General features: G+C 40.9%; 1 protein-coding gene across 3 annotated transcripts in view; it reads right to left on the bottom strand.

The window, feature by feature from the left end:
* The window catches only part of pex14 (peroxisomal biogenesis factor 14), a 146,370-nt gene that overhangs the window by 58,256 nt on the left and 65,865 nt on the right, over positions 1–22,249 (bottom strand). For all 3 annotated transcript variants that reach the window (XM_061903877.1, XM_061903875.1, XM_061903876.1), the window contains exon 3: positions 13,523–13,607. In XM_061903877.1, coding sequence (XP_061759861.1) covers positions 13,523–13,607 — 85 coding nt within the window. The remainder of the gene's footprint in view (positions 1–13,522; positions 13,608–22,249) is intronic.

The following is a 22,249-nucleotide window of genomic DNA, read 5'->3' as shown; positions in this document are numbered from 1 at the left end:
ATGGAACGTCCAATTCAATTCCATGTGTTAGAGCATTCAAAGTAATTAGACTATATTGGGAGTGTGAGCCTTGGTCAGCTGCTATATACCACTATGACCTTTTCTTGTTTTAAAACCTACAATATTTCAGGTAATTTATTTCATAGATAGGGATATCCAACAATTGAAACTACGGAAAACAATAAATTGCCTCAAAATTCTTGAATCCATCCATTCATCTATCTTCTTCCTCTTATCCGAGGTCGGGTCGCGGGGGCAGCAGACTAAGCAGAGAGGCTCAGACTTCCCTCTCCCGAGCCATTTTGTCCAGCTCCTCCCGGGGGATCCCGAAGCGTCCAGGCCAGCCGGAAGACATAGTCTTCCCAATGTGTCCTGAGTCTTCCCCGTGGTCTTCTACCGGTTGGACGTGGCCTAAGCAAGTCCCTAGAGAGGCGTTCAGGTGGCATCCTCACCAGATGCCCGAACCACCTCATCTGGCTCCTCTGGATGTGGAGAAGCAGCGGCTTTACTTTGAGCTCCTCCCAGACGACATAGCTTCTCACCCTATCTCTAAGGGAGAGCCCCACCACCTGGCGGAGGAAAGTCATTTCGGCCCGTTAGGTCCTTTTGATCATAACCCAAAGTTCAGGACCATAGGTGAGGATGGAAACGTAGATTGACCGGTAAATTGAGAGCTTTGCCTTCCGGCTCAGCTCCTTCACCACAACTGATCGATACAGCATCCGCATTACTGAAGATGCCACACCAATCCGCCTGTCTATCTCACGATCCACTCTTCCCTCACTAGTGAAAAATGTTCCGAGGTACTTGAACTCCTCCACTTGGGGAAAGATCTCTGTGGAGAAGGGTGTGGTCCCGCGTTCCCTGCGGGCGGGTAGTGTGCAGGAGCCGGCCATGAAGCAGCCAACAGGTGAGTAGATAATCTCAGCTGGAACGAGTTATCTAATCACCTGTTCCCTTTTTTAGCAGCACCGGAGACAAAGAGGGGAGAAGATCGTGGGAGCAGGAGAGACCGATAGGCTGAAAAGCAAAAAAGGAACTTTTGATAGAAAAACTAGATTGCTGTGAAAGCAAAGAAAAAACTTTGACAAACAAACCAGATTGCTGAAAAGCAAAAAGACAAACTTTGAAAACGACAACAAACGAAAAAATTAAAAACTCTCCTGTTAAAGACCAACGTCTCAAGGTGTTGTGGTCACACTGGTCCGCTACAACCCGTAAGGGAAGAGGAAGACCTTCACAACTGGCGCCCAACTAAAACGGACCAAAAAGATGTCCACCACAACCCTCCTGGAGGCGCTCGGACTAGTGCTGGCCAAGTTGTCAGCGGCGAGCCAGCACCATACCCAACTACTGCAATCCCTAATGGACAGAGCAAACGCAGGTACAGGGGCGTCGACGTCCATGCAGCGCATGGTGGAGGGGGAGGACCCTCAAGCATACCTTGATGTGTTCGAAGCAATGGCAACAGCGTGCCGGTGGCCGGAGGAGGAGTGGGGAGTGAAGCTGCTCCCACTCCTGGCGGGGGAGGCGGAGCAGGCGGCTTTGAGTCTACCAGCGGCCGCCCAGATGCAGTACCCAAACCTGCGCCGCTCCATTCTGGATCGGGTCGGCAGCAGTCCAGAAGCCCACCTGCGGAGATTCCGAGCTCTGAGGTTGTTACCCAGATGACCGCCCGTTTGTGTTGGCGCAACAGCTGAGGGACGCGGCCACCCGGTGGCTACAACCAAATGGGCAAAATAGATAGAAAGATGTTCGAGTTGATTGTCCTCGAGCAGTTTATCGATGCCATCCCGGCCAGGACCTCCGCATGGGTGAAGTACCACAGCCCCCAGGACGTGACGATGGCTGTAAAACTGGCGGTGGACCACCCGGCTGTCCAGAAGGAGGCGGCCGAAAGGCCTACCCCAGCACCCCGTCGATGACTCACACCGCCGGAAGGGACGTCCCTGGAGCAGCTATCACGCACGGCCAAGCCACCCGAAACCAGAGAGCAGGTTTGCCACTCAGAAAAACAATGTCAAAGCACACACACCCGCACCCAAAGACACACAACAAGGGGGGGAAAACGGGGCTATCTCATCTCCTCGGCTTGTACGTTGCAGGGTACCAGCGCTTCGATGAGTGTCCGGCCTGAGTCTGGCAGTGGAGGCATGTGGAGAGGGGGGTGGTCACGCGTTCCCTGCAGGCAGGGTGTGTGCAGGAGCCGGCCATGAAGCAGCCAACAGGTGAGTGGATAATCTAAGCTGGAACGAGTTATCTAATCACCTGTTCTCTTTATTAGCAGCACCGGAGACCATGAGGGGAGAAGATCGTGGGAGCAGGAGAGACCGAGAGGCTGAAAAGCAAAGAAGGAACTTTTGATAGAAAAACTAGATTGCTGAAAAAGCAAAGCAGAAACTTTGATAAACAAACCAGATTGCTGAAAAGCAAAAAGACGAACTTTGAAAACGACAAAAAACGAAAAATTAAAAACTCTCCTGTTAAAAGAACAACGTCTGAAGGTTTTTTGGTCACACTGGTCCGCTGGAAACCGGTAAGGGAAGAGGAAGACCTTCACAATTTCCTCCCTAACCCGGAGATGGTACTCCACCCTTTTGCGGGCGAGAACTTGGAGGTGCTGATTCCCATCCCAGTCGCTTCACACTCAGCTGAAAACCGATCCTGTGAGAGCTGAAGATCCTGGCCAGATGAAGCCATCAGGACAACATCATCTGCAAAAAGCAGAGACCTAGTCCTGCAGCCACCAAACCGGATCCCCTCAACGCCTTGACTGCGCCTAGAAATTATGTCCATAAAAGTGATGAACAGAATCGTTTACAAAGGGCAGCCTTAGCGGAACCCTACCCTGACTGGAAATGGGTCCGACTTACTGGGGACCAAGCTCTGACATTGATCATACAGAGAGTGGACCGCCACAATCAGACATTCCAATACCCCATACTCTGAGCACTCTCCACAGGACTTCCCATGGTACACGATCCAATGCCTTCTCCATGTCCACAAAACACATGTAGACCAGTTGTGCAAACTCCAATGCACCCTCAAGGACCCTGCCGAGACTATAGAGCTGGTCGACATCCACGACCAGGACGAAAACAACACTGTTCCTACTAAAACCGAGGTTCGACTATCTGGCGTAGCCTCCTCTCCGTACACCTGAATAGACCTTACCGGGAAGCCTGAGGAATGTGATCCCACAATAATTGGGTTTCCCTTCTCAAAGAGAAGAACGACCACCCCGGTCTGCCAATCTAGAGGTGCAGCCCCGATGTCCACGCAATGTTGCAGAGTCTTTCAAACCAAGACAGCCCCACAGCATCCAGTAGAGGTGCAGCCCCGATGTCCACGCAATGTTGCAGAGTCTTTCAAACCAAGACAGCCCCACAGCATCCAGAACCTTCTGTAGTAGTCTACAGAAGGTCCTGAGTGCCAGGAAGTGGCGAGCATGATGTTCTGAGTTTGTGTCGGACTGCAGTATCAAAAAAGCAATCATGTGTCCCTGGACTCCTGACTCATCTGACCACAGAAGACTACATGGTGGCACCCTATTGAGTAGGACAAGCAAGGCTCTGAGATTTATCAAATAACAAGAAACAAAAATATTGTAGGCCTTAGGTTCTTTTTATCACCTTGTGCAATGTCTATAATGAAGTTTAATGAATGCACATTTTGATGGATGCTCTGTTATGCTGTTTTTACAGGAAATTAAAGCTGTTTTTTAATCACCAGATTAAAGAAAAAAAGTACAATTCCTCAAGCTGTTTCTGCATAAAGTAAAGCTTGAAAAAATGTCTTGTTCTGATTTTTTGATAAGTGGATTGAATACAAAAGCCCAAATGAAAGCACTCTTAGATCCCCAAAAAAAGAAAACATTGCTTTACATATAAAAGGAAAGACGAAAAAGGGTTTGTGAAATGTATTAGAGGTTCCAAAACCTGTGGAATGACCCTTAGACCTCCATTTCAGATCGAACCATGGGGATATGAATCTTTAAGACATAAATTACACCTAATGATGACACCATAAAAAAGAACAATATTGGAAAGCTATTTTGTATTTCATTATACTGTATTATTTGGTGCACCTGATACACGTAGTGCCTGTTTATGAGTCACAGTATTAGCAGATGCTCAGCCAAAGCATTTGCTTTGACCTTGCCATTCTCATTGGGGCATGAAATTACGGTGCTGGCACCTCGATATTACAGCTATAAATACTGTAAACTGCATATCTGGACTACGTTTTCTATTGTCTTTCAACATAAACCTGATCGGTATTTATTTAAAAGGAAAACCCATTGCTCGTCAGGTTATTTATAGCTCTATTTTCACAGCCTCATATTCTTCTGGCATTTTTTAAGGGCAAAGAGGCAGTAAGTCTCTTTTATTAAATCAATTTCTCCAATTCTGGCACTCCTGGACAGTATGGGTCAAGACCTCTCGGCAGGACAGTCAATTATAAAAATTGGAGACTAAAATATTTTGGGTAAAAGGTGAACATGTTTCCCTGCAAGGGTCTTTGAGAATAATTAGGTTTTGGATAACAGATTTACAAAAAAATATAGGTCGTATAACACGTAGAAGGGGGTGAATGGAACACTAACAAGTGGAGCATGACATCAGCATGTTTAATAAGTTTGTGATTGTGCTTTATATTTTGTAGTTTGATACAACTGTTTGAAAATAGTATACAATCTCATAGCATATTCATTTATGTATTAAAAAAAAGAGATACTGCTCTCATTTCCGTGCTTTTATCGCCCTACTGATGACAAAGTAGGCAAGACCTCGACTAGGTGGCGCCGTGGAGTAATTTATAACCACATCAATCCCTTTACCTTCTTTGCAGGCCTTGGTCATAGTCATTTTTGTCCGAGAGGTGAGTCACATAACCCCACTTACATATAGCATCCTATTAATACGTGGGATGATGAACCTTATCCCTTCCCTTACCTTCATTCCAAGCACAGTAATAGACCAACAGCCTATGTTCTGTGTGGCCCTCACTCTCTGGCCTGGCCCCTAACTCAGGGTGAAATCTATTTGCAATATTTTAGCTTTTTTTTAGTACGGCTTTAGGATAGTCCACCATGGGGCCATCAAAGTTGCAATTGCAAGCATTTTGGTACAGAAAATTGAAAAACACTATGAAATTTACCACATTTTTTTTTAGCAAAGTACGATATCAACAAGATTCTTCAAAATAGGTAAAAATAATGGTAAATGTTAATGTATCCATTTAATTTATAATTAATTATTATTGTTTTCTGCATCCATCCATCCATTTTTAACCGCTTATTCCCTTTTTTGGGGTTGCGGGGGGGCGCTGGTGCCTATCTCAGCTACAATCGGGCGGAAGGCGGTGTACACCCTGGACAAGTCGCCACCTTATCACAGGGCCAACACATATAGACAGACAACTTTCACACTCACATTCACATACTAGCGCCAATTTAGTGTTGCCAATCAACCTATCCCCAGGTGCATGTCTTTGGAAGTCGGAGGAAGCCGGAGTACCTGGAGGGAACCCACGCAGTCACGGGGAGGACATGCAAACTCCACACAGAAAGATCCCGAGCCAGGGATTGAACCCAGGACTACTCAGGACCTTTATATTGTGAGGCAGACGCACTAACCCATCTTCCACTGTGCTGCCCTGTTTTCTGCATGTAAAAACTTGATTTATATGGGGAGGAAATTGATTTTTAGATGCATCACAATTTGGACATGAATTATTTAAAAATCGATTAGTAAACATAAATAATCAATTTATTTATTGTAATTTAAGTAAATTATTTATTGTAATTAAGGTAATGCTAAAGTACTTAAAGTAAAGTAACTTAATAAATGTGATGGGAATTTTCTCGTTACAAATGCACTGTTTTTAAAAGTTGCAAGTGATAAACACATATTTAGTGAAACGGAAAAAAAAGTGAAACTGTAAACAATAAACATAAATTAAAAATTCATCGATAATCGATTTTTAATCGAATCGTAGCTGCTGAATTGTAATCGAATCGTGAAGTGGCCGAAGATTCCTACCGCTACCTTCTAACATGCATTTTTTGTTGATACTATTGTGTCTGCAACATCATAATTGATTTGACATAATTATTTATTTGGACAATTGCTTCAGTTGTCGTACGGTTCGATTTTTGTCAAACATTTTTAAACAGTCTATCTGTGTTGGCCCTGCGATGAGGTGGCGACTTGTCCAGGGTGTACCCCGCCTTCCGCCCGATTGTAGCTGAGATAGGCGCCAGCACCCCCCGTGACCCCAAAAGGGAATAAGCGGTAGAAAATGGATGGATGGATTTTTAAACAGATTACAAATGAAAATCAAGGTTTGCCAGTAAAACACAGTAATATTACTGTAATTACCCCTTTAAAGAAACCTGAAAACAAAGCAACTTAGAAAATAAGAAGACATTTACAGAGATACTGTCAGCCAAGGGATGTTTTATAGATATTGCTGGGATTAATTAATTTTACATGCAACTGAATGCTCCAAAAAGTGCCACAATATATACAATTTTCGGTTATTCTAACACGTTTCCTCCTTCAGTGGTGGCACAAATACAAAAACAAACTTGTGGAGTTTCTCTCTTAGATGGTTTAGAGTGACCATTTTGAGGCATATTTTACATTGAACTATGACTAAAAAAATAATTTAGTTTTTATGTTAGATGTTCGAACGCAAGTCAATTATGCATATTGGGAAAATGTTTGTTTGCACTTGGGATACAGTTCTTTTTCTACCAGTTTGATAAACTAAGCACAACTGAGCATGTCAGCTCTGGTGCCTCGGTCAAAATGACATGAGATGTCAAAGAAAATACATATTTTGGCAATTATGTGCTAATTGTCTTGGCTAAACCGTGTTTCCAAAATGGGTTTTAAGGCTTTGGCTGTTAGAGTGTAAGTGTTAATTGTAGAGGACTGTCGACTGACTAAAAGAGACTGCATAACATTATAAATGCATTTCACTCAAACAGAGTAAAAACCTATTTGATCCCGGCAAGTAACAACTAAGGCAAAATTGTCCAATTTCATTATAGTGTTGAAATATAATTTATTTCCCCAAGTCTTCTGCCAAATGAGAAAAAAATGTATCTGGTTTATATTGTGATTCATACTATCTCAAGGTGACAAACTTTCAATATTTCAGCCAGTCCAACAAGGACTCTGGGAGGGCAGCTACGAATATCGGACTGCATAATTAGCAATTCATACTCAGAATTGACAGTTGACGGAACAGAAAATTATATTTTTCAATGAATATTGAAATAAACCACACTATTAAGATGCCTTTGAAAGCAGAGAGATATGACTACAGAGGCATCCTTCAGAGGAGATTAGAGCACAAATGTGCGGTGAAATAATATGCACGAGCAAGATTATTGTGTAAAGATTCTGCAACATGCAATCAAAGTGGGCCCTATTTTCCCCTTCATCAGCTGTCCTGCGTAAATACTGCCAGCAAGAGGAATCCAATTTAAATTCCACTCTACCGAGAGATGGTATTGTCTCATTTTATGTGTGCCTTGACATTTCTGGCCGTTAATATAAAGTAAAATCCAGATGTATTTACATAAATATGACATTAAACTGTAATAGAAATTAAGACTGACACATTTGCAGAAGGAGGTGGAGGCTGATTGAGTTTCTGGGTGGAATGGTTGAGAGAACATCAAAAGCAGATCAAATATAGGCACGTCTTGTGCTACTGTGATCTAGTGCTGGGTGATATGGCCTTTTTTAATATCTCGATATTTTTAGGCCATATCGCGATACACTATAGATATATCTCTCGATATTTTGCCTTGAATTAACACTTGATACATATATTCACACCAGTAAATGGTAAAATGGTAAATGGTTGTACTTGTATAAAGGTTTTCTACCCCTATTTATGGAGCACAAAGCGCTTTGACAGTATTTCCACATTCACCCATTCACACACACATTCACACACTGATGGTGGGAGCTGCCATGCAAGGCGCTAACAAGGACCCATCAGGAGCAAGGGTGAAGTGTCTTGCCCAAGGACACAACAGACGTGACTAGGATGGTAGAAGGTGGGGATGGAACCAGTAACCCTCAGATTGCTGGCACGGCCAGTCTCCCAACTTCGCCACGTCGTCCCCAGTATGATGATTCTGTGTCTACATTAAAACATTCTTGTTCATACTGCATTAATATATGCTACTTTTAAACTTTCATGCAGACAGGGAAATCACAACTAAGTCAATTCACCAAAACTGTATTTATTAAACAGTTATTAAGCAGTGGCACAAACATTCATGTCATTTCAGAAAGGGCAAGATTGGCAGAGATATTTTAAAACAAGCAATGAGTGCACTTTTGTGTATGATGTCACTAAGATGACATATCAAAACAACACTAAATTAAAGTGCACTTTTTGTACATAACGCCACTACAATAGTTTAAAACTCAAAAAGTGAACTTATGTGCATGATGTCACACCAGATATTTCAATAACTGTTAAATAAAAAAAGCTGCATAAGAAGAAATCAAATACTGTATGTCCTTTGCTATGTGGTAGGTTCCTGCGGACGTTATCTCCTTCTGTTTTCATACGGTGTTCATGTGAAAACGGTTGCTTTGGCATTTTGTTGGCGTGTCACCGGCCAGAGATGTTGACATGCGGCGTTTCAAGCACTCCTCATTCTCTAGCGGGTGACTTTTCAAGTAATGCTACAAATTAGAAGTGCTGCTACTTTTTGAAGTGACACTTTTGCCCCACACTTGACATACTACGGTTGTCTTTTAAACATCTTCCCGCTGGAAGCCAAACCACTGCCAGTTGATGGACCCCGTGATGTTTTTCTTGGGAATTAATTCTTCCTTCATTTGTTACCAGATTCGCACCTTCTTTCTCTCGTATTACCACTCGCACCGCACCTTAAGCACCACAGCAAACATTACCTATGCTGCTACCTCTCTGCTCCGCGAGAGCGTGTGACGTTGCACGCGCGACAGTATGTGACAAATGTAAGAACGTGCGCTTGTTTTATGTCTCTGTGAGAAGGAGAAAGTATAAAGAGTGAGAAAAGCCTGAAGTGTAATATCTGCAGCTAAAAGCAACTACATGAGAATGTATACTCGAATATCACCAAATAGTCAGACAAACTCGCGATGTATTGAATATATTTGATATATCGCCCGGCCAGTCCGAGGCCCCCCGTTTACATTTGTTAGCTGTAGCACACAGAGCCCACTGTTCCACCGCGCGTTTCCAGCTATCAAAAAATGGACATATAGCTTTAGCTTTGACCAGTTCGCTCGTAGAGGAGACATCCGTCACTGCCTTCTTCTGGCATTAGTGATGATCCTTCCCCAGGTTCACCTACGGAAACCTTATTACGACTTTTACTCTGTTAGACCCTCTCAGTGATATTGGTGGCCCCCCGAATGGTCATTCTGTTAATATTTATGTTGTTTGCTTTAGCATGTTTTTACCGGGGCTTGCTACAATGACTGCCTGTAACTGTGTCACTCAGAACTTCACTGCTGTGTGCAATTTAAAGGGGAACTTCCCATTGTTTATTTTGCCAATCATTCACATTACTTATGAGAGACCAGATGACAATAATTTTTTTGCAGGTTAACATGTGAAAATTGTCTCGTTCTTGGTGGATAGCAATGCAGCTAAAGGGAGCAATCAATTTTACCTCTAAATCAATTTAAAAAAGCATAAAAAAAAAACGCCAACAATACTTAGTATACCTTCCGTAATCTGTATAATAACCAAGCTGTAACAACATTGTTATTATAAGAGCGGGCATTGAAGTACTGTTTTTCTAGCATAGTAACACGTCTGTGTGCTTCCTTATTAGCCATAAAAGCCAACTATGGCAAAGCATAAGCTAGCTTCTACGTCAGCACAAAACGTGTGTGTTTGTACACAGTGTGTTTATATGTTTTGTTTGTACACAGTTGGCCAGACATCATATGCTGTCTTTCATGATACATGCATGACATGCTGCATGTATTATGATCAATATAAAGTGTGTCTCACTCGATGGACAGTTATCTTTTTGGCCCAGCTAGCTGGGGACATTTTTTCTCGTTTATTTGGGTAAGCACTCCATTTATGTCGAAATATCATGGCTTCAAAATCCTCATTTTGCAGCTTTGAATCACTTTCACCTCACTCTCTGGGCGTCCGTCTGCTCCAACGTCTTACTCTTCCTTTGTGCAGGCTTCCATAAGCAGTAATACATCTTTTGTTTATTTAGCTTCAAAAGAATAAGGTTTTGAATCCTCATTTGTTAAAAAATAGTCGTCTTTGTTGTTCGTGACCGAATCTACCATGATTAAAACAAACTCACACCTTTGTTAACGGAAGTAGGAACACATATTTGTTGCCAGAAGTTGGAAGTGCGTTGCTATGGAAATGGAAATCAATGCGCTGGAAAAATCAGTCTCGGCAAAGATAAAAATGATCAAAATACAGTACATTTTTTACATGGTAAATGGTAAATGGGTTGTACTTGTATAGCACTTTTCTACCCCTTCTAGCCCAAAGCGCTTTGAAGTATTTCCACATCCGCCCATTCACACACACATTCACACACTGACGGTGGGAGCTGCCATGCAAGGCGCTCACCAGGACCCATCAGGAGCAAGGGTGAAGTGTCTTTCCCAAGGACACAACGGACGTGACTAGGATGGTAGAAGGTGGGGATTGAACCAGTAACCCTCAGATTGTTGGCACAGCCATTTTACCATACCTTACATATTACATATTGTTATGAATGTGTCTGCTACTACATTATATATACATAATTGCCACATGTATATATACATTTAACAGAAGGTTTCAAAGATAGAAGGCTTTGAAGGCTACAACTGTGACTCCCATTAGCCGCATCTCACAAGTGTTTTTTATCATCTTTAAAATCCCCCCAATGTTCTTGTCTCTCATAATGATTGTGGACGATAAGCAAAATTCCAAGAAAAGCGCAGTTCCCTTTTAAGTTTATATTTTATTTTTGTAGCTACTAGCATATTGCAATTCATCGTCTGTCATAATTTGCACAAAAACAGGGTATTCAATATTCCCGATAAAAGAAAAGTAGACAACAAAAATCTACAATCCCAAGAAAATTGGACTGAATCTTTTGCATTTATTTTCTTTCCAGCACATGAACTGTGTGCTCAATATCCCAGGAGACTACCGCTGTTATGAACACTTTAAATGGTATTATGAGACAAATCACAGGAATTTTGAAGACACGTTTTCTCAACATTCAGGTGATAACAACAAACGCACTAAAATCGTCATTTTTGTTGTTTTGGATGAACACGACATTATGTGTTGGATACTACAATATTTTGCTTGAAACTTTACCTCCTGCCATTATTCAACCTCATTGAAAATAACTAGCCTCCAAGAGTGTAGCACCACTGGCATAATGGCATTAGAACAATCTGAAGTATTGTTACTAATAAAATAACAATACAAATATTAGTATTTTTGTTTATGTACAAGCTTTTAATTAGCCTTTTTAAAAAGACAAAACAAAAACAATCCCCCGCGGTTTAGCTGTGCTTTTAAAAAAGATATAGTAAAAAGACAGATTTTGCCCAAAGTCACTAAATCGAACTAAGATTCAACTCTGAAAATCTTGAGTTGAAGACAGCCTTAGTTCTTTAACAATACATGTTTTATAGTTCAAGACAATTTTCGTTATAGTAAATTGATCACTCATCAGAAATTATGGTGGCGGTGGGGTTCAACAAAAAACGAAATATGCTGAGTCAGTATGAGGTTGCAGAGTAAGCGCACAACTAAAATGAATAGTCTGCATTTAAGGGGAAATGCTTTTGATTTGCAGCCTTATTGTTGAGTGGTTTGAAAGTTATTCTCTGAAAACGGTAATGTACTTAGTGTTTCATTGCTATAGTTTCTCTCATCTTTACAATGTCTTTCCCTGAGATCGATGCCCACATGCAAATTGAGGCTTCTTGTTCGGATCTACAGTGGAACCAACTTTCCAAAATAAATCTGCATTAAAACATCATACATATTTCATGGAAGCAAAGTGCGGTAAGAGCAAACCATTTCTTTTTTTGAGTGCAGCAAATAGTTTAAAACAAAGAGGAAAGGAAGAAGTATATGTGGTGTAGTACAACATTTGATGTAGATAGGCCCATAATATTATAAGTACTATTATTATATTGCTAAAAGAAGACATCTTAGCATACAATATGGGTGGCAACAACAAAGAAATGTCAAAAGATTTCAGGAGTGTAAGAGCAGCTGGCAACCATAGATTTGGTTTCAAGTTACCTTTCTACGCTCATGTTTTGCTTTTTAGGGAATCCCTCAAAAGCATGGTTCCTTAAAGGGGAAATGCGCTTTCTTTGGAATTTTGCGTATTATTCACAATCACTATGAAAGACATGACGACAGATTTTTTTAATGCATTCTAAATATTAGATAAATTCGATCAAAAGTCTGCTTACAATGGAGCCTATGGGAGCCGTTCAATTCTGCCTATAGAGCCCCTAAACAAACAAATACCTCCATTAGGGTTTTATATTCATGATGTATATGTGTAATGAAGTAACGGGCACATTTATAATAGCATTTAATATTTACTATTTAAATCATTTTAAGCATACGCGGCACATTGATTTAAAAAAATATTCAAGTTTGCTTTTTTTTCTTCCTTCATCACTGATTCCTGTTCACTGCAGATTTTAGGAGAGCCAACAAACATAATAAAACATCCCTTACTGCATAAGGTCTGCTGTCATTAGGATGCTGACTGCAGTGATGTTCGTATATTCCCATTTAGATGAAAAATGCCTCATAATCCTCGCAAAGAAATTGTGAAAAATAGGCGACATTCCAAAAAAGTGCAGTATGCCTTTAAGTATATATCACAGTATTAAAAAAAAAAACGTTACAGAATAAAAGACAACTTTTCACCACTGTTTAGGTATACTACTGCTGATGTTCAGGGAAAGGCCAGCTACTAGAAAAGTGTGGCATAGCATGGCAAAATTCCATTGAACTAATCTAAATGAGTTCAGACTATTAAGCTTTTTTTTGATCAAATATATTGCACAAATATTGTTAAAGCACATGTCAAAAGCAATCAAAATTAATTGCATAATCCACAAACCTGTGGAACCGCTACTGAGAAACCCATTCTATCAGGTCTCAAATTTACAATAACAGTTAAATTAGGTAAAAGGGTTAACATGCTGGGAGGCAATATTGATAATTCCACTGAAAATGCAGAGGGAGTTTGTCAATATTAATTTTCCTGAACCCAAAGGAGCATGCCGACTGGTGTGTCATTTATTCACAGGGCCTTGAATCAGGCACTCTGATACTACATCGACCTTATTAAATCCCCGAGAGGCTAAATCCATGACCTTTGACCTCTATCACCAACAAAAAGGAAAATCAGCGGAAGACTTGCAGTTTAGATATAATCTGTGGAGCTCTCAAATAATACAATGGTGTATTTATTACATACCTTTTTTCTTCAGGAAGGCTTTTCTGGTGGCCAGGGGACTCTGACGCACTTTTGGATTTTGAAGAAATTTCACAGCTGTAGAAATCTGGGAGGAGACAAAAGTCACATGAAATTATGGGACCACATGTAAGTGGCACTATCAAAAGGCCATAGTGTCAGTAAAGAAAACTATTTGTTATAAGTGGAAAGACATTGAAAGAATAATGGATCTTGCTAATAATGGAGAGAAAGCCCACCTGGCTATTTTCAAGCCAATGCAAATGGAGAGAATGACCCAATCAGCAGTTATAAAATTAGCCCATCAAGAGTGCTCAACAAATGGAGAATAGAGCTTAATTTGCTAATGCCCTCTTACAGACAAACTTCAAGTCTTAAGTGCCTATAGTGAAAGAAAATCTATACTTAATGCAGAGGTGATCATTTGTATCTAATAACCGTAGAATCCAAGCTTAAAAACCTCTGTAATCCTTCCAGTTAAAAACCTACCGTGATCAAATCACGCAGTGTAAATGTTGTAATGACCTGAAACGTTAATGCACTAGAAAGTTAAATAGCATCAGAACATCAAAAGTTTTAAGTGCACTGCTTTCATCGATTTTATTATGTTTTCCTTTGAGATGAACTTTAATTTTCCATCAGCGTATGCATTTCCAAGAATTGGAAGGAAGGTGGGGGTGGGGTGACTGTCCGTCAAACAGTATTAAACAATACATTTGAAGCGGGCGCCTTGGAAAATGGATAAATATGTAAGAACGCAGAGAAAGAGGAAACAACTGGAGGGGAGGTTTAGATGACTTATCACACCTGTGGTCCCTGTGATTCAATTGCAAAAGTCATTCCTCTAATGGGTTGAAAGGTTTTGATTACTCTTCTTTTCTTTTAGTGTTGAAAGATACAAAGTGATTGAGCGCACTGCCAGTGGTAATTCATTTTGGGTAATGCATTGCATATACTATTAACCCATTTCCATCCAAAAGAATTGCAGTTTCAACTTGTCCAGTGAGTGGCTGCGTAGCGAGCTTCATTTCTGTGACAAACACACAAGACTATCATGTGAAACCAAACTCGTGGATCTTATTAAAGTGTATTTTACTTTTCATTAGTGTGCGCACTCGGCAATTAAGGTGAAACACAATTAAATACACTCTGGTCTAAGTAAGAATTTAAAAACATTTCCACACATGTAATGAAGTTTCAACAGTGGAACTTGTTTAACTCAACGCCGCTCAGATTGGCTGACTGACGTTGACGCAATCTGTTTTGGACATAACTGAAACAAGACATTGCTTGAACATTTATTTACTTATGACTTTTGTCAGATAACTAATTTAAAAACCTGCTTACTTTTCTGCACATGCATCTAATGTACCATTTTCTTGTTCTTTTTCTTTATCTAAGTGCACCATTTAATTTGTTTTCAATCTTTGCATTTTTTATTGCGTGTCTGTGACAGAGAATGAGCTGCTTCTGATCTTATTATACAGGTGAAGATTGAAAATAAACGGAATTCTATTTTATTTAGTTTTTATTGCTTACACTGTGTTTCTCCATTTGTGTATATTTCATGTTTGATTTGTGTTTAATAAAGATTTGATTAGTTTATAATGGCTCAGATGTGATTCACTACAATAGGGCCCCACAGCCCACTGGATTCCAGTTAATTGAAATACCACAACACTGGATATTGTTCAGATAAGTTAAATTTAAGAACTTGCACACAAAGCAACACTGGAGATGGCTATGACGTGTACACCGCCTTCTGCCCGATTGTAGCTGAGATAGGCACCAGCGCACCCCGCGACCCCAAAGGGAATAAGCGGTACTAAATGGATGGATGGATATTTATTTTTAAATAACAGCTTTTAGCAAACCTTAAATTGTTTCAGTCAAAACAAAAAACCTTGAATAACTTTAATATACAGACTAAAATGTAATATTCTAATATGTATACAATGTCCAAATGATGCAGGTACTTTAACAAGGGAATGACCTAATAGAGAGGGAATATGCTGATATAGCAAAAGAGTTTTCCTTGACTTACCGAAGCAATAGACTATAATATTGATAAAATATTGTGGCCATGTTAATAGTCATAAGCACAACATCTTTGTAAGGAACATGGCCAGCTCAGCGGCAAACTAATGAGGTACATGTCCATTTGGTTAGCGGTAGACCTTCAGGGAAAGGAAAAGTGCACATCTTAGCAGATGACATAGAAGCTTTAAACAAGTTCCACCCAGACATCTCAATCAATTATAACCACATTGCACAAATTTTAGTCTTGTCTTGTTATTGACTTATAGATAATCTCAGTTATAGTGTTGGGTAGCACAACGGGGCTTTTAGGGTGTGGGATGCAAAGAAACAAAACAAGTCAGAGTCAAACTGAGACAATAATGAATAAGACACAATTATCAGGACCAAAGAATAGTAAGACATTGGTTGGTGTTTTTATTTTTTTATTTCTATTTGAACAATTTCCCCTCCCTTGTTCTATGAAGCTCTACTTGCTAATGCACCAAAGTGCTTCATGTTAAGGGCAATAATCATTACAAACCAGATAGCCAATAAAGTGTCAGGTAAAGCAGAAAAAGAGGCAAAAACTCAATCACAGGAGCAGAGACCATTAACCAACACACTTAACGTGAGTGAAGTTGATGAGCGAACAGGATTACAGCAATGTTATTGAGTTTGAATTGGACAAGAGTTGCACTGCACTGCACAGCGCAATATTACAATTGCGATACACTGATTTGTGAGAAATGAGAACAAAATCCATTTACGGTAGGCCAACATCAAAGTTAAGCTGTACCTAGTAAAAGCATTCAACAAGAGTTGTTTGTGGTTATTAAGGTTAAAGTACCAATGATTGTCACACACACACGAGGTGTGGCAAAATTATTCTCTGCATTTGACCTATCCCCTTGTTCTCCCCCTGGGAGGTGAGGGGAGCAGTGAGCAGCAGCGGTGGCCGCACCCGGTAATCATTTTTGGTGATTTAACCCTCAATTCCAACCCTTGATGCTGAGTGCCAAGCAGGGAGGTAATGGGTCCCATTTTTATAGTCTTTGGTATGACTCGGCCGGGGTTTCAACTCACAACCTACCAATCTCAGGGCGGACACTCTAACAACTATTCTTTATTAGGTTTCTTTCTTTAGTTTATTTCGAACATGAACACACTTACAGTATAACACATCACAGTTTCATATCATTTCATTTTACATCATGTACGAAAAGGAGTAGGAAGAAGCAACGCTTATTTAATCCTACCCCTTTGCCACTTCAGAGTGTTCACAAATATATACAATCATTTCAATCAATCAATGTTTACTTATATAGCCCTAAATCACTAGTGTCTCAAAGGGCTGCACAGACCACCACGACATCCTCGGTAGGCCCACATAAGGGCAAGGAAAACTCACACCCTCTGGGACATTGGTGACAATAATGACCCAGTGGGACGTCAGTGACAATGATGACTATGAGAACCTTAGAGAGGAGGAAAGCAATGGATGTCGAGCGGGTCTAACATGATACTGTGAAAGTTCAATCCACAATGGATACAACACAGTCGCGAGAGTCCAGTGCAAAGAGGATCCAAGACACAGCAGCGAGAGTCCCGTTCACAGCGGAGCCAGCAGGAAACCATCCCAAGAGGAGGCGGACCAGCAGCGCAGAGATGTCCCCAGCCGATACACAGGCGAGCAGTACATGCAAGTAGACCGGACCCCCCTCCACACGGGAGAGTGGGACATAGAAGAAAAAGAAAAGAAACGGCAGATCAACTGGTCTAAAAAGGGAGTCTATTTAAAGGCTAGAGTATACAAATGAGTTTTAAGGTGAGACTTAAATGCTTCTACTGAGGTGGCATCGCGAACTGTTACCGGGAGGGTATTCCAGAGTACTGGAGCCCGAACGGAAAATGCTCTATAGCCCGCAGACTTTTTTTGGGCTTTGGGAATCACTAATAAGCCGGAGTCCTTTGAACGCAGATTTCTTGCCGGGACATATGGTACAATACAATCGGCAAGATAAGATGGAGCTGGACCGTGTAGTATTTTATACCTAAGTAGTAAAACCTTAAAGTCACATCTTAAGTGCACAGGAAGCCAGTGCAGGTGAGCCAGTACAGGCGTAATGTGATCAAACTTTCTTGTTCTTGTCAAAAGTCTAGCAGCCGCATTTTGTACCAACTGTAATCTTTTAATGCTAGACATGGGGAGACCGGAAAATAATGCGTTACAGTAGTCGAGGCGAGACGTAACAAACGCATGGATAATGATCTCAGCGTCTTTAGTGGACAGAATGGAGCGAATTTTAGCGATGTTACGGAGATGAAAGAAGGCCGTTTTAGTAACGCTTTTAATGTGTGCCTCAAAGGAGAGAGTTGGGTCGAAGATAATACCCAGATTCTTTACCGTGTCGCCTTGTATAATTGTTTGGTTGTCAAATGTTAGAGTTGTATTATTAAATAGAGTTCGGTGTCTAGCAGGACCGATAATCAGCATTTCCGTTTTTTTGGCGTTGAGTTGCAAAAAGTTAGCGGACATCCATTGTTTAATTTCATTAAGACACGCCTCCAGCTGACTACAATCCGGCGTGTTGGTCAGCTTTAGGGGCATGTAGAGTTGGGTGTCATCAGCATAACAGTGAAAGCTAATACCGTATTTGCGTATGATGTCACCTAGCGGCAGCATGTAGATGCTGAAGAGTGCAGGGCCAAGGACCGAACCCTGGGGAACTCCACACGTTACCTTAACGTAGTCCGAGGTCACATTGTTATGGGAGACACACTGCATCCTATCAGTAAGATAAGAGTTAAACCAAGACAGGGCTAAGTCTGACATACCAATTCGTGTTTTGATACGTTCTAATAAAATATTATGATCGACGGTATCGAAAGCAGCGCTAAGATCGAGGAGCAGCAACATAGATGACGCATCAGAATCCATCGTTAGCAATAGATCATTAGTCATTTTTGCGAGGGCTGTCTCCGTGGAGTGATTTGCCCTGAAACCGGATTGAAAGGTTTCACATAGATTGTTAGACGCTAAGTGTTCATTTAACTGCTCCGCAACAATTTTTTCAAGGATTTTTGAAATAAAGGGAAGGTGAGACACCGGTCGGTAATTTACCATGAGGTCAGGATCGAGGTTAGGTCTTTTAAGAAGAGGATGAATAACCACTTTTTTGAATGCTAGGGGAACAGTGCCCGAGGAGAGTGATAAGTTTATAATATTTAGCACTGATGGACCTAATAATACAAAGAGCTCCTTGATCAGTTTCCCAGGAAGAGGGTCAAGTAAACATGTTGTCTGTTTTATTCCATTTACACGTTGTAACAATTCCTCTAATGTTATTTCCTCAAAACGAGAGAAACTATTTTGGAGGGCAGTATCCGCCGTATATACAATCGTGTCAGTGTTAATAGAACCCCGTTGTAGCTGGGACGCATTGTCTTTAATCTCCTTTCTAATGACTTCAATTTTCTTACTAAAGAATTGCATAAAGTCATCAGCTGAGTGGGTTGAGCTACTGGAAGGAGTCCCTTGTTGGGTTAGCGATGCTACCGTACTAAACAAAAATTTAGGATCGTTTTTATTACGGTGGATGAGATTTGAGTAATATTTAGCTTTAGCTAAGGTAAGCATGCGTTTATAAGTTATTAAACCATCACTCCATGCTTGATGGTGCACCTCAAGTTTAGTCGTGCGCCATTTGCGTTCCAGCTTTCTACATAATAATTTCTGAGCTCTAGTTTCTTCTGTAAACCACGGGGTGCGCTTTTTTGGAGCCTTTTTTAACTTTAGCGGTGCTATGTTATCAATGGTTTCGCGCAGGGCGTCGTTAAAGTTGTTAGTGAGGTTATCAATAGAGCCCACATACTTTGAGAATGGTGCCATTACCGAGGGCAGTAGGTCAGCAAGAGTTGTCGTTGTGGCTGTATTAATGTTGCGGCTGCTATAGCAGTTATTATTATTATTAGTTTGACGAACATGCGTCTGAACCTCGAATTTTATAAAGGTAATGATCGGACAATACTTTAGTATACGGGAGTATCGTAACTTTGGAAACGGTGATGCCCCTGACAAGCACTAGGTCTATCGTATTACCGTTGCGATGCGTGGGTTCATTTATTATTTGTGTGAGACCACAGCTATCAATTACAGTCTGGAACGCTACGCACGGTGGGTCCGATGGGGTATTCATATGGATATTAAAGTCCCCCATTATGATTATATTATCGGCGTGTGTCACTAGATCAGCAACGAACTCTGAGAATTCATTGATAAAGTCCGAATAGGGCCCTGGGGGGCGGTAGATAACAGCCAGGTGTAGAGGCAGTGGTGTGACAGACCTCATAGTAAGCACCTCAAACGATTTATATTTATTATTTATGTTAGGACTAAGGTTAAAGTTTTCGTTGTATATTAGTGCGACCCCCCCACCCCTTTTGAGCGGACGGGCAATATGCGCATGTGTAAAGTTAGGAGGACATGCCTCATTTAGCGCAAAAAAGTCGTTTGGTTTAAGCCAGGTTTCGCTGAGACCGATGACGTTAAGATTGTTGTCTCTGATAATATCATTAACTAACAACGTTTTAGGAGACAATGATCTTATGTTTAAAAAAACTATATTATAGGTAGTGGGCTGTTTTAGGGAGTTTTTGATCAAATTATCCCTAGTAGCAATATTAATAATGTTGTGTTTATTATGCCCAGTGCATTTAGTATAGTTACGACCATATCTAGGAATTGATACGACAGGAATTTTCCGATTGTTTGTTTGTTGCTTTGATAAACTGCACGCATCATGGTTAGCCACCTCAGTAACGGGGATTTTCCGATTGTTTGTTTGTTGCTTTGATAAACTGCACACATCATGGTTAGCCACCTCAGTAACAGGGATTTTCCGATTGTTTGTTTGTTGCTTTGATAAACTGCACGCATCATAGTTAGCCACCTCAGTAAAACACATGTCCAACTCTGAAACACTCAAAGCAGAAAAAACTTGTTCTAATTTAACTGACTCCTTACCCAGACCAGTAGTCTCACACTTTCCATCTAAATCCGTCTTCGGGATGGAGGGAAGTGGTGTTCTCTGGGGATTAGCCTTCTGCTTTGTTTTTAGCCCCGCTCGGCATCCGCGTTTCCGATCACACCGCTGGCGTCTGCTCCGTAGACGGCCCCCGCTGCTACTAGACTTCCCTGCTTCACAGGCCGCTGGATGTAGCCGCCAACGTATTCCCATGCTAGTTAGCATGTTTAGCACGCACGCGTCTATCAGTCCAAAACGGCCCGATATGTCCACATCCAGAAGTGTCTGGCGGTCGTATGTGATCACGGATCATTTATAAATATGTACAATATTTATACTATGCGGTTATTAATGCGATATTCATAATAATAATAATAATAATAATAATTAAGAAACAATTTTAATTAGCTGTTGAATTTTTTTTTTATGTATTTGATGTTTCCCCTTTGGTTCATCAGTGCATGAGCTATCAATATTACACATTCTCATTCAAACTATCAATAATTGCAGCGATATGGATTAAATGAGCTCTGTTTCTTCCTACTCCTTTTCAGACACGTTGCAGTATGCTAGTGCAAGCATATACTGTTCCTTAATGTTATTGTTAAAGAGGATCTATGACGAATACAATACACATTTAGTCTAGATAATATGTATCTTTGGTGTAAATTTTGAATAACTTATGCTCCCAGTCAATTTTAGTACCCGTTTTTTCCAGTTTGTAAGATGTTCGATACTGGAGGCATTCCCAGATTGCAAATGAAACTCCGCCCTACCTTCTCCAAAAGTATCATCATTTATCTTTTGAAAATATACACCGTTTGAATATACATCTTTAAGTTACAACAGCCTGCGATGAGATGGCGACTTGTCCAGGGTGTACGCCGCCTTCCGACCGATTGTAGCTGAGATAGTCACCAGCGCCCCCCGGGACCCCAAAGGGAATAAGCGGGAGAAAATGGATGGATGGTTACCACAGCTATTTTTTTTCAAGACGTGGTGAAAAATAACTTCATAAATATTTTACATTTTACAGACCCATCCGGTCACAACATTTGGTAGACCTGCACACTTGCCCATCGATTCACTCTGCAAAAAAAAAGATGCTTTTACCAGCATTTGTATCGCTGCATGTGACACATCTGTGTCAATATGTGCATACCATGATTGGATGAGAATAATACTTTAATCGTACTCCCCCCCTTTCAGAGGACATGATGCAAGGGGATTTTGGGTGCGGGGGTCCAATGAAGGGGTCTAAAAGGAAGTCATTAGCACGTACAGGATTTAGTCTCCGTGTGAATCAATTAATTCCCATTGCCTCGGCCTGTACATTTGTGGAAAAGTGCCCCTGATATGATAATAGACTAATAGACATGGACAAAAATTGCGTTAGAATGGTGTCGGATTTCCAACCCTAAACAGACATTAGGAAGAAACAAAGCAAGAGAAAGTGAGAGACAGCGAAAAATGAAGCTCATTATTAATTTGGTGCTCTCATGTACGATTTGCCATCACATGCTGTCTTCTATGACTTAACCAAATACCTTCCATGTTACAAGAGCCCCGCTAAAAAGGAATGATGTTTTAATGAAATTATTGTATTTCCTTTACTCGCCTGACTGGTTGATGTGGCCAACAATGCTTTTTAATCTTTTGAAACGAGAGGCTTGAAATGCCCGTCTAA

Source organism: Nerophis ophidion, linkage group LG06, assembly GCF_033978795.1.
Source record: "Nerophis ophidion isolate RoL-2023_Sa linkage group LG06, RoL_Noph_v1.0, whole genome shotgun sequence".
In the NCBI taxonomy this organism is placed as follows: Eukaryota; Metazoa; Chordata; class Actinopteri; order Syngnathiformes; family Syngnathidae; genus Nerophis; species Nerophis ophidion.
Note: the sequence above shows the minus strand (reverse complement) of the source record. Positions and strands in the feature narration are given on the sequence as shown.